The 13,002-nt window shown below is 38.8% G+C and overlaps 1 protein-coding gene across 4 annotated transcripts in view; it reads left to right on the top strand.

Annotated features, from left to right (window-relative positions):
* The window catches only part of dlg3 (discs, large homolog 3 (Drosophila)), a 108,348-nt gene that overhangs the window by 1,523 nt on the left and 93,823 nt on the right, over positions 1-13,002 (top strand). Inside the window, exons 1-3 of one of the 4 annotated variants that reach the window (XM_016672953.1) lie at positions 388-579; positions 2,142-2,273; positions 10,362-10,447. In XM_016672953.1, coding sequence (XP_016528439.1) covers positions 540-579; positions 2,142-2,273; positions 10,362-10,447 — 258 coding nt within the window. In that variant the 5' untranslated portion in view covers positions 388-539. Of the gene's footprint in view, positions 1-387; positions 580-2,141; positions 2,274-10,361; positions 10,448-11,194; positions 11,210-13,002 lie in introns of those variants that run through there. The other 3 variants (XM_007555095.1, XM_016672954.1, XM_016672958.1) reach the window with 3 other exon arrangements.

The raw sequence follows: 13,002 nt of genomic DNA, 5'->3' as shown, positions 1-13,002 counted from the left end.
GGTTACTCATATATATATATATATATATATATATATATATATATATATATATATATATATATATATATATATATATATATATATTATAACAACAGATCACTGACATTCACGGTAACTGTATTGTGATGGACATTTACTTGTGTATATTTATACTGTTCAAGTTAGAGCACTATGAGTGATTCAGAGTTTTAACTAGAGCTCTTTGTAGACTTTGCGCTTTCAAATAAAAACACAACAGAGTGAAATAGCCCTGTACAAATCAGAGGCGAACTTCGGCATCGTGGCGAGGCATGTGTCCAATGGTAGGAGGGACGTGACATGGACCGGGGGCCGATTTGCCCAAAACTTCTGGGAAAGTTAACATGAAGTAAACAGACTCACCCAGTCACATCTCTGCTTCACGTAGTGGATCATACTGGTGAAGTCAGTTTGGCAAACTGGGAGCCGCGAGGGGATTTTAAACTGGAGATGCAACTTTTATAAGAAAGGCTGTGTTTATTTTGTTATTTTATCTTAAAACCAAAACATCTTTTGTATAAATGACGTTTCAAGTCGCGCCCTCCATGGTGCATAAATATGGTAAGTACTTCTCCATCTCTCTAATTAGTGTTTCCTGTAAGTTTTAGTTACATTTTCAGGTTGATGCCTTCGCATTGATGAACCCAAGCGATCGTTTTTGTTTTTGCCTCTCTAATCTCAGCTGAAATCTCAGGAGAAACCCGAATAACTTTTTCTGGCCCTTAGGGGTTAAAAACACAGGAAAAAATCCCGGGGACTTCCACTTCCGGGCTGCGAATGATTTCTGACGGAGTTTTTTTTTTTTTTTTTCGATCATCGATCAGTGTTCAGGCTCAGGTATTGCAAGCAGATTTACCTTCGTGATGTGCATCATCTCTCTGCCCTCACCACCCACCGGGTTCAACAACACACAGAGCTGCCTCCGTGTAATATATGCAACTTATTTCTGTCAGTGACAAAAATATAAATGTTTCCCTTTCGGGGTTTCTTTCCCAAAGCTTAAATGCAAGTTTATCGCATTATAGTACAATAAACAATATAGCACACTAGTAACTGTAGAATTCAGCTTGAGTATTTTCACTTTTTTCCCATTACAACCACAAATTTTATAATATATGTAGTAGGTGAGACGTCTGCAACCTTTATAAACAAAGAACAATTTTTACCTTCATTTCAACTCTTTTTGAACTGCAAATGTTACATGACCTTTTGAAAAAGAGCAAGTTATAATTTTAGATAAATCTACTCAAAAGTGTGTAGAAACTAGTTAAATTTACTCAGGTGCATTTATTGGAGTGACGTTTTGGGAGAAAAAAGAACTTGGAGGGGTATATTTATCACACTGTACTTTTTACTTCTATTTGGGTAATATTATAATGAAGTACAGCTTAGTGAATGAAGAACAAACATTTCAATCAAAAATGCCCTCAGTCCATCATTAGGAAATGTAAAAGACTTCAGCCCAACGTCACAACTACAGACACATGGCTGTCCATCTAAGCCCTCAGATGGACCGATAATCAGAGCGTCATCTAAGAGGCTCCTGGTGTCTTTGGAGGAGCTGCATAGATCTAAAGCTTAGGTAGGAGAATCTGTTAACAAGACAACTATTGGTAGAACACTCTACAAATCTAACACCTATGGAAGAAAGACAAAGAAAGAAAGCAAAAAGAAGTTATGTTTGCTACAAGCCATGTAGAAGAAAGGGCTTTGATCAGATTCAAAACTGAACTTAATTGAAACACACCATCTATGGAGAAAAGCTAACACTGGAAATAAGCATATTCAAGCATTAGGACTCTCTATCCAGTCTGAGACCCAGTAAATATCCACAGCTGGATATTTGGGAAAACAAATACATTTTGATGTGCTTTTTCCTTTCATCCACACGGAAACTCAGTGTAATATCACTAAAACTATTACTTATAAAACCTCTGACCAAAACCAAGATTTGAGAAAACTTGTGTTTGTGTTTGTACGTGTAAACAGAAAAATAATCCCACGCATTAGTCTGTGATAAATAATGCACTGAATCTAAATACTCACTTTGATGTGATTGTGATGAATTGTGAACACTTCATTGTAAAAGTGCTGTTAAGAAATGCACCTGTTTTGTGATGCAGACACAGAGAGGGCTGTGGGGCTCCTCAGACAATACCAGGCCAACCTGACCAGCCCAGAGGAGCAGGCCTTGAAGACCAGTGTGGGCAAAGTGTCTGCCATCTTGGGCAGCCAGCTTTTCCAAGCTCTTCTCGGTAAGGAAAACAACACAAAGTAGTTTACTTTGACACTATTCAAGTCTTTCCAAACTTTACCCTTTAGCTGAAATTATAGCTGTTTCTCAATATGAACTTTTTAAATGTGGACAGCTTATTTTAATTTGTGCAGCTGTCTGCAAACCGAAAGGGAGCGGACAGACAGGGTCACATTTTATTCATTTTTATGGGACGTTAACTGAGTCCACACATTTCCCAATTAAGCTTTATGAAAGAGGCCTTTCAGTGTCCCCCACAAAGGTTTGCTCTATGCCATCCCCCAACTTTGTAGCATTCTTGGATTTTAACAAAACCCTATTAAAGCCAAAACAGTCCATATATACACTAATTGGTATTAATCCAGGGCATTCTGGTACATTTCTCACACCGAATTGACCACATATTCTTTTTTGTACCCTATGCTTTATGAAACTGAACTCACTTGAGTTGACCATTAAGTTTTTATAATTGCTGTTGTCATTGTTGGTAATGCTAATCCTAAAGTGTTCTCATATAAAGAGCTGCTGTAACCACCTACACCTTCATGACTAGTTTGGTGTTTTGGAAAGAAAAAGAGCTTGAGGGCTCAGGGTGAACATAGCATTTCTTTTTTCTTTTTTTTTTCTTTCTTTTTTACAGCAGATAAAACACGTTGCTTCTTTTTAACCAATGGTTCAGTGGTCCCTCTAATTACCACAGCCATGTTATAATGATCCTCGCCCTTGGCTCTGCTATTGCTTCTGCTGACCCACTGCTGCTTCTTTGCTGGGGATATGAGGGGGAGGGGTGTCATGACTCAGGCAGGAGTTAAAAGAAACAGAGCACACTGTTGTTTCTGGTGATGGCATACGGAGGGGGATTTAAAGTATTGTTTCCTGTGTGAGATTGATGCAAACTCCAGGCATAAGGGCTTGAATTATTAGACATTTTCCCTTCTTGTTTGACGTCAGGAGGTTGTAGTAGAGGCCAAGTTGCTGTTTACTGTGGTTTTAAGAGCATATGTCTGGATTTGTCTCAACGCTTGATTGTGCAGCTCAAGTATAACACTAACGCAGACCAAGGAGCAGAGAGCTGGTGTATCGCTTTTAATAAATTGCATGGATTGTCCTCATCGCTGTGTATATTTGAGAATTATCTTGAGAGCTTCGGGTATTTTGCCTGTGGGAGGTGATCTTCCTCATCACAGAAGAAGGCAAAGAGCCACAGTAGGAGATGAGTAATAGAAACCAGAATAATCAAGTGTTGTTTGTACCTGGTGGGGATGCTGGTAAATCAAAGATGTTACATGTGATGCTCTGATTGCTAGTTGCCTCAGTGTATTATAAGAAAAATATTTATTTCCTTAGTCTTTAAATCTCTTCAACCACTTTGACATCTTTCATTTTACAGAAACTATAATCTGATACATTTGGCCCTGGAAAACATCACTTTTTAATCTTTCATACTTTGTTAAAAAACATTCATATCCCTTTGATCCTGATTAAATACATAATACCAAAAGATGCAAAAACAAAATCCAAATAAGCTGCTGCTAGCCTCCCTCCCAACTTAGTATTTATACTTGCTTGTGAAAATGGTTGCAAAGAGATGCTCAGTTATATAACAATCCATCTTTGAAAAGCAGAAGTAGAGCCTCCTGCACAACCAACAAAAATGCAGCAAGTGGTTTTTGGATGGTAAGCTGATAACAAAACACTTGTCTTTTCCAGCAGCCATTGTACAGCACAAACAGCGGTAAAAACAAGTGACTAAATGTGCTGGAGCATTGCTTGGGTTGCTAGGTAACGGCGAAGTGCCCATAAAGTATGACATAACAATTGGGAGGTTTTTGAAACAACTCATTTTCCAGACACTAAAAAAATATTAACTTGTCAAGAAAAGGCTGGGTGGCTTTATAAGAGCTTGGGCTGTTTTTAGAAGCAATTGAGACCCAAATGAAAGTACAAAAACGTTAAAAATGTGAACTTTGCATGATAGGTCCCCTTTAAAGGCACCTATCATGCCTTTAAAGGCATGATAGCCGCCTATCATGCCCATCATGACAGGTGCCTATCATGATAGGCATGATAGTCTGCAGAAATATATATTTCTGCAGACAGATATATTTCTGTCTGCAGAAATCTATCTGCAGACATATTTCAAGGCAGCACCCCAAAGACACTACTTTCTTATGTAACATCATAGAAAAATTAGTCAAAATAGCCAAGGTAGTCAAGGTACCATGGTCTTCTAATAATTGTATATGGGTTAAGGATCTTACAATTGGTTTTGTCACCAAACCTAGTATTTTAGCAGGGGTGAGTTTGGAGAGCCACTTTAACATGTTGAACATGGGAAGAATGAAGATTGGTCAGGGAGAAAGCAGAAAGGTGCCGGTCAACATCGGACCCCAGCGCTAGCATCTGGCCCACTGTGCAGCCCTGTCCAGTCTTGTAATAATACTTTTCACAGGCCTCAGTTTCACCAATGAAATGTTAATGTGAATTTCATGAGCCTGAAAATTTGTGTAATTTTGGTCGAGCTCATTGACATTCGCTCAGTGGCGTATTTATAGAAATGAGGTAGACTCAGCGAGGATTAGCTTTTCCAAATCAGGATTCCAAACATTCCTCACAAAGAATCTTCAATCAAGGCCGAGCCTCAGGCAGACAGGAAAATAAATTGCTCTTGGCTGCCATGCCAAACCTCCTCCACAGCTCTCCAGCTCAACCAAGCAGCGTACAAGGGAGGGAACAGAAGAGTAAAGAGAGGCCTGTGGTCGTTTTCTTTCAGGTGCAGGGCTGGAGAGGCTTTATCCCTCGTTCAACATGTGGTTCTCATGGAAAAAGGGCGGCTTGCAGGTGCAGCCGTTTCACAGCTCTATAATCAGAACGCGGCGCAATATAAACATTAGTCATTCTTTTATCCGGTCCTGGTGTGTTTACCTTCACATGCTCAGGGCCATGTGAACTGGTTTCAGTTACAGCTTTTTTGCGTTTGTCACTGTGCCGGTGGCTTAAAAGCAAAGCCGTCTAAGCTGAGCAAGAAAATAATTAACTCTAGTTTCGGATTGATGTGTCAACACAATGGTAAGGTATATCTCTTAGCTCCATTGTGGGTGTATAGAGGTGTTGCATCCAACGTGGGCGGGACAGGTATTGGCCACTTGATTGGATGTCTGCACGGTTGCACTGTCACAAACAAAGCTTGCCTTAACTGTGCATCCGTCCTTTTGTTCCAACACAAGCACATGGTGCAGAGCACCAGGGTGGAGGGAGTTGAGACTGACACACGTTACATTACAGAGGACCCTAAATGCCTGAGGAATGTTTTATTGAGGCTGTGAGAAGGGGGTGAATTGTTTGCCCTGCTTTGAAATTGTGACCTAGTTTTCCATCAGTGTTGTGTGGGTTGCTCGTCGTCATGTAAAGATCCAGGGGCACATTTTTGTCTGTGTGTGTGATTCAGCCTGGCAGGACGTGGAGAGATGAATCAATCTAAGTCAAAAGGTACATATGACAAAAAGAAGAGGTCTGTGGCTCCCCGATCCTGCATTGACATGTTAGTCCAAGGTGCATTTGTGTCAAAAAGACTCCAACCAGGATAATGCAAACTTTTTTTCCCATCTAAATATAGATCTAGAATAAGTTCAGTCAGAGTGGATTCTGCCTTGAATTGTGTGTTTTGTCTGCTGGCCAGGAATTTATGTGGTCTCCAGACGTGGAGCATTGCTGAGACTGTTTTAGAAGGCCACAAGATGTGCAAACAGAAAAGCTGTCTGTACTTTATGTGACTGAGAATGAGAACGCTGACATCTGAAGGAGATGTGATCGAGCACCTTCAGAAGAGCTTGTTACCTTTTACAGGAACAGAAAAAGTAATTAGAAGTGTTAACTGGAAACCGAGGTGCCCAAGATGCAGTCAGAGAGCAAATCCTGAAAGACTTCTCAGATGCAGGTTTTTTTTTTATCACTTAAAGTAGAAATAGCACTTATGTTATTAAAAGAACAGGTCATATGAATAAATGTAATGATAACACACTAAAAATAAGGAGATTTTTTTTTTTAGATGAAAGGTGACATGTTTTTCTTGATTACATCCTAAAAAAGAGCACTGAAAAAGTAAATATATATACAAAAGGCATTGTTTACAACAGCAAGTAGTTTGCAGAGACATATTTGTTCACATTTTAAGGTGCTTGGCAGGTATCCTGGAGAAATTGCCTCCACTTTTACATATTTAGTCTGTGTCAAGCGCTTTGGTGTTCCAGACCGATTTAATGCCGATAAGGGCTTTGTGGAGGCTGCACCATCTGTTGCAGAACTTCCTGGTTGACTGGAGATGATTATTACCATCTTTGAAAGTATTTAACTGTGGAAAACCTTTAAACCACCTCTAATGTGTTTCAGCTTTGCTTCCAACCAGCCAAACTTTCTGGTAATCTTTGGTAAATATTCTCTTGGCTTTCCGAAGTCTCCGAAAAATGTTTGCTTCTTGGCTGCTTTTTCACCAGTTTTCTGGTTAAGTTTTGTTTCTGACAAGGACAGCACATTGTACTAGTTGTCTTTTAAAAAATGAGGAATGTGGAGGAGTAGAGTACAGTCAAAAAGTGTCAGTCCAAGAAAACTATTTACAGCAGATGAACAATATGAGAAAGTTATGGTTTGTAGTGGATAACAAAGCTGCAAAGTCAAGACAGAACTCCTAACACTCGACGCACGTCTTTATTTAGCCTGGAAAAATACATGTTAAATTAAGCGTTTTGTTTCTTGGGTATCGCCAAAGTTTATATTTAACAAAGACGTTGAAGTCAGGCTTTGACCATTGGATCAATCGCTACCACCTTTCCTCCATAATAAGACATTCATGCACATCTTTATATTGTTTTGATGGTTGTCTTTACTGTCTGATCAGTTAAACATATGTGTTTCTATAACTAGACTTTTCACATTCAGTTCCTCACTTTAAATTTCCAAATTTTGTTTCCACATTTAGTGAACGTCTTGGTTGTAGGTTAAATAAATGTCAATGGACATAACAAAACATTGGCATGGGACAAAATCTGAACTATTCAGCTTAGGTATGTGTGTGTTTGCATGTACATGAGAGTTTGTTTAAGTGAGGCTGCTCTTCAGTCAGCTGGTCAACAAATTGCTCTTCCCACACATGGCTTCACTCCTCCACATTCAGACACACAGATGAGTCAAATGCTCCATTCTTACACTTTTGTTCCCACATTGTCTTGTTGGGACATTCTGGCTCATGTCTCTGTCTGAAGCACACACACAGAAGCCAGAATTTTATAGTTTTTATAATAAAAATGACATAACTTTGATTTTGGAAAATGACAAGATCTTCTTTTCAAAGGAATTTTGAAACCCGACTTGACCTTTCAGTGAACCTGTTTTTTTGAAAGCTGATGAACTCTCCTGTCATTTCCTTATGTCAACGTTGCAGTTGCTAGTCCTGTGTTTGGCATCAGCAAAAATGTCACAGTACATTCTCATCAAATGCTTGCCACTCAGAAGGAACCTGAAAGGAGAAAGTGTGGCACGGTTAAGAAACACTCTCAAAATGCGTGGAATAAACATAATGCTGATTTTTAACTAAAAATATGTGCTAATCAACATTTTCTCTGAATTTCTTTTTTCAAGAAGGAGATATTCTGCAGATTTTTGGCAATTTTTCATTAGTAGCTAATTAGGTGTGTTAGTTATTTTCACCTGTTACAGTTTTGTGTATCTGCCTTTTATTACTTAGGTGTAGGAAGACATTAAGGATTAAAAACGTCCCTGCATTTCCTACCTGCACATTTGACACTGTGGGATACATGTAGCATTTGATCAGCATATAAGCCAAACTGCTGTCCACATACCATTAATGTTGCACATGAGCACCATTGCTATTGAGTCGACACAACTGCAACTCAACCCCATAATAACCTCACCTAATCTTACAGTACAAGATCCAAATGCTCCACTCAGCTCTGCATTCTTAATGCTTGAAAAGTGAAATGGATGCAATTATCAGACCTCTACAGGGCACTTAAATAACTAATTTCATTATCCTACAATCAGTTCATACATAAATATAAAACACTGGCAAAAGCAGTATACCCCATCCATGCACAGTTGAATACTAAATCACACTCCCTTGACTTCGATATAAACACACTACTGGAGAGCGTCAAAGTGGCATACCTACATTCAAAGGTGCTTTCACATCTTTGAAATGTGAAAGCACATTCAAATATAAGCAAAAAATCCCCTTATTCTTTACGTCTAAACCTACATAACAGTTTTCAACATGCCTGCATTCATGTCATATATGCTAAACAGAACAGGTGTGTTTTTCCATATCCTCACTTTATCCACTTTATAAAAGTTTTACTGGAATCCACAGAATTTCTCAACAAATGCATTTCTTGGCTGAGTTAAAATCAGAGCTTTTCTATATAGTTTCAGCTGAAAGAACTTGCTTCTCTCATATGTGATGCCCCACTGTCTTGTTGAGCCCCAGACAAAGCGATGATCTTAAAAACAAGAAAAGGAGAGCTTCCCTTTTCTTGTTTGGCTTGATAGTTCTAGAGTCTGGTGTGCTCTCTCCAGGAGACAAAATCTGTCAACTGTGTAACAGTTTTATATAAACTTAAGTAGTTTCCAACTTTGTCTCCCTGTCGAAGACTGATCAGTAGCAGTTTTGTTTTTCTTCAAACACAATTTTCCAGATCTTTCACCTTTGTTCTGAGGTAGCAAATTTGCTTCATAGCATTGAAAGTCTTGGATTCATTTTGCTCCGACTCTGTCTTGCGGTTTTCCAGGGCGTTCACTGACCTTTAGTCCTAAGACTGCCGTTTATACTGGCAAGTTTTAATCCTAAAAACTTGGAACAAAGTTCCTTCAGCTGCTGTTGTTATTAGCCCTATCATGTAAATTTATTGTCCTATCTTGACTTTTTGAATATTAAAGGTCTAATATGCAAGAACAGAATCTTTCAGTGTTTGGTTGCACTTGTTTTTGTCATCATTTCAATTTATTTGGCACACTCAAACCAGACTTATTATTTATGTTACCTGTTTTATGGAGTCTCTTGATACACAGTCCACTTTGGCTCATGACTCCACTGCACAATTGTACTTTAAGTTTTTTTTTTTAATTGGTTTTGCTCAACAATTGCCAAACCTAAATTAAAGAAAAGGTGAAAATATGGGCCATTTTTTTTTCTTTTGGCCCATAAATCCTTTATATTTTCTCCTCTGAAATATCATTGAAAATCCATCCGTCCGTCCGTCCGTCCGTCCGTCCGTCCATCCGTCCATCCATCTATTAATTAATTGCTTTTACCCTCTAATCGTGTTAACCTTGTGTTGACCTCTAGCTGCTTTTGGGACTTTCTTAGAAAGATAAATAAAAAGGAGAATTGGAGTTACACCAATACATCATGCACCTTGAGTAGTGTTATCCACAGGCTACAAGCATAACATTTTGAGTGTTTTTGCTGTTATAGAGGCTTGCCTGCATGCCTCTACACTAAGCAACACTGCACCATATGAGAATGAACCATAAAGTTACACTCTCGCTCTCTCCTCTGTAATGGAAAAAGCAATAATAAATCATGGATGTCTGGAATCAGAAAGAAAATGTGATGTGTGTAGAATAATAAACAGAGAACATTCACTAAGATTTCTTTTTGTAACTCATTGTGTTGGCTCTTACTGACCTAGTGGTTAAAATATACAGAATAAGTCCTAAGGCACATCAATGCATGGTAATATAGACAATCTTTACTAATACTCTGGTGTCAGCAGGGGTCATGATCTTGTTTTTATGTGGAGCTATAAGATGTTATGTGATTCTATCAGACACTGATTGATACTCTGAGCCGGGGTCACATAGTTCAGCAAATGAATATATGGAGTATGTTTGGAAATATAAAGACATCGATGTAAACAATTAAATCCCAATCTTCCAATTTTACCCACTGAAAACTGTGAGCTTCCTGAATTTCATCAGCAGAAATAAAATATAAATGAGAAGTGATTATGTTTGTTCTTGCCCAAGTAAAGAGAGAAAAAAAAATCATTATTGTTTTACTTCTTTTCCCCCACAGATATTCAGGAGTGTTACGAGGTGACCTTGCAGTTGAACGCAGAACAAACTGTTGTAAAGGAAGACAGCGGGCAGGATGTGTGGGAGGTAATTTTACCGCTTCACATTTTATTGTAGATCAGAGAAAATGTGCTTTATGTTTACATTGAATGAGATGCCGCTTGTGTTGTGTATGAGTTGCTTTAACTTGGCAGCTGAAACAAGATGTTATTACCTGCGTTCCTAAGATTTCTGCATTTTACCCTGAGTCATGGGAGCTTTGACTTCATGTGGATGACGGAAGGCACACATAACTATTTAAACCACAGGAACCTTTTCCTGACGTCATGGACATTTTTGTGGATGGCGGAGGGAGAACGGGTCCTTTATGAACTTTTAAACTGTTGTCATGTTTGCGCTGGACAGCTATTTTTTACACAGACTCCCACAATTGTTTACACACCAAAGATGCTCCAGTATAATATTTTTTTCAGCTAAAGTGATGTTCTAATATACAGTTAAAACCAGAAGTTTACAAATGTTGAATAAAAAGATACATACACGATTTTTTTTTTTTTTTTTTTAACTGTCTAAACTTAAATCAGACCAAACGTCTTGTAAGGATTTGGTTGTTTCTGTGTGTTTATTTAGATTTCTGTGTCTGTGCATTCTCTGTGTTGTCCCGTCTTCCCCTTGATTAGTTACACCTGTTTCTTGTTTCCCCTGATTGTCTCCCTGTGTATTTAAACCCACCTGTGTGCCTTGTTGGGTCCTTGTCTGGTCATCCCGTCTTGGTGTCTTGTCTTCCCCGTCTTCCCGTCTTGGTGTCTTGTCATCTTGTCTTCCTGTCTTCCGTCAAGTCTGTTGTCAGTATGGTTTTTTGATAGTAACCAGTTGCTACCAGTTTTGAGCCTCCGCTCTTTCTCTGCTGCCTGGACTTTTGGACTTCATCAAGTGATTTAATGATACCATTCATAATTAAGTCATCACTTCTATCATTTCAACCTGGGTCCACAGTGTCTTCCTCACCATCTGTACTACTGCAAATCATGACACTTCTCTTATCTTAGCTCAGTTAGAATAACTAAAAATATTTTTATTTGCTAAGCACCACAATAATGAGAAAATGAGTCTGTCAGAGATTTATTTAATAGTGTCTTCAACATTTTATTAAACAAACAAATTATAATGTCACAACTTTGGAAACTTCTGGTAGGTTTACTGACCCAGTTTAGTTTCAGATGTATTTTAAGGGCACAAATTGAACACCCTCTGTGGGTTTCATAGTCTTCTGATTCTTTATTTTGATTTTTAGTAGCTGCTTTCTTTGACTGCGGTTAGTCAGATGTTTTTAAAGCTTGAAATTTTGAATGACTTCGCCTCTTAAACCAGTTTATAAAAGGTACTTATTTTCTGTAACAAATCCCTTTTGAGAATTTTGTTTTGCTTTTTTCAAACCTTATTAAGCTATTCCTCAGTGTTTTGTACTTGTTTGGGAATTACTGGATTAGTTAAGCATGAACTGCTACTTCTTGGTTAATTCAAGCTCCACGTGTTCAGAGTATGTCCGTTCCCAGTTTGAACATCTAAACCCTAAATTATGACCACATTCTGAACGTCATTCAGCTCCTCTCAGTACCACTGTGATCCACCCTCTTGACTTTCTAATTCGGTGCTGTGTGGCTCCTGGTCTGTCCTCCTTTGGTACCAGCTGGCTGTGGGGCGCAGGCACAATCCTGAGCTGGTTGGAAGGATGAAGTGATCCTGTTGGGAAGTTTTAAAGGGGAAAAAGCACGCTCCTTCATGTATATCCACTGAAGTGCTCATCTGTATTCAAACCCTGCTGTCACATGAGTGGAGGATGGGAGGGAAACTAAATGAGTCTGCAAATTCAATGATTTGGTGCAGAGCAGCAGGTGAGAGAGGAGGAGGAATGCCCTTCTTTGCATGAAGAATGGAAAACCTGTTGCAGCAGACTCTTTTAGAAGCCTTTCAAGTATTTTATTTTACACAGAAATAATAATAATAAAAAAAAACTAAGTGAGCTCAGTTCAAGTACACCTGCGGTCGTTTATATTTATCTCTGTGAATATCAGACCCTTAGCTGCTTTTATTAGCCAGAGCAGGAAGCTGGGAGGGGCATTTTCTGCTTTCAGTTGACCTGCCTGTCACCTCTGCCACGAGGAAACAAAGCTGTCAAAGCTAAACGCGCTCAGCATGTCTGACATAACACAAGCTCTGTTTGTTTTAAATTTGAAGAAATTGTTGAGAAAAGGCTGCAAACATGGCATAAATTTACAGAAGTATTTATTTCCTGTTTGTTCATTGGAAGTACTGCAGCCTGCATGCTCATGGCTGAGGGCTGTTTCTATATAAACACTTGTCTTTGTGACAAGAGTGGATGTTGTTTCACTCGGGTGCTATAGAGGGATTTATACAGAGCTTTTTTTAATAGTAATTCCTTTTGCTACTAGTGATGACTTGCTCTAAAGGCTGCCCTCTGGTGTCACTGACTGGACTCTGTGGTCTAAGCAGCATTGGTGGGCATACATTTCAGGTACGAAAGACTCTCTAACTATGCAAGCTTCATTGGTCACCATGAAGCCTAGAATTCTGTATTGCATTTGTTTTGGGAATTTGTTTGGCTGTAAATCTGCTGCTGT

Source organism: Poecilia formosa, unplaced genomic scaffold (genome assembly GCF_000485575.1).
Source record: "Poecilia formosa unplaced genomic scaffold, Poecilia_formosa-5.1.2 Scaffold68, whole genome shotgun sequence".
Taxonomy (NCBI): domain Eukaryota; kingdom Metazoa; phylum Chordata; class Actinopteri; order Cyprinodontiformes; family Poeciliidae; genus Poecilia; species Poecilia formosa.
Note: the sequence above shows the minus strand (reverse complement) of the source record. Positions and strands in the feature narration are given on the sequence as shown.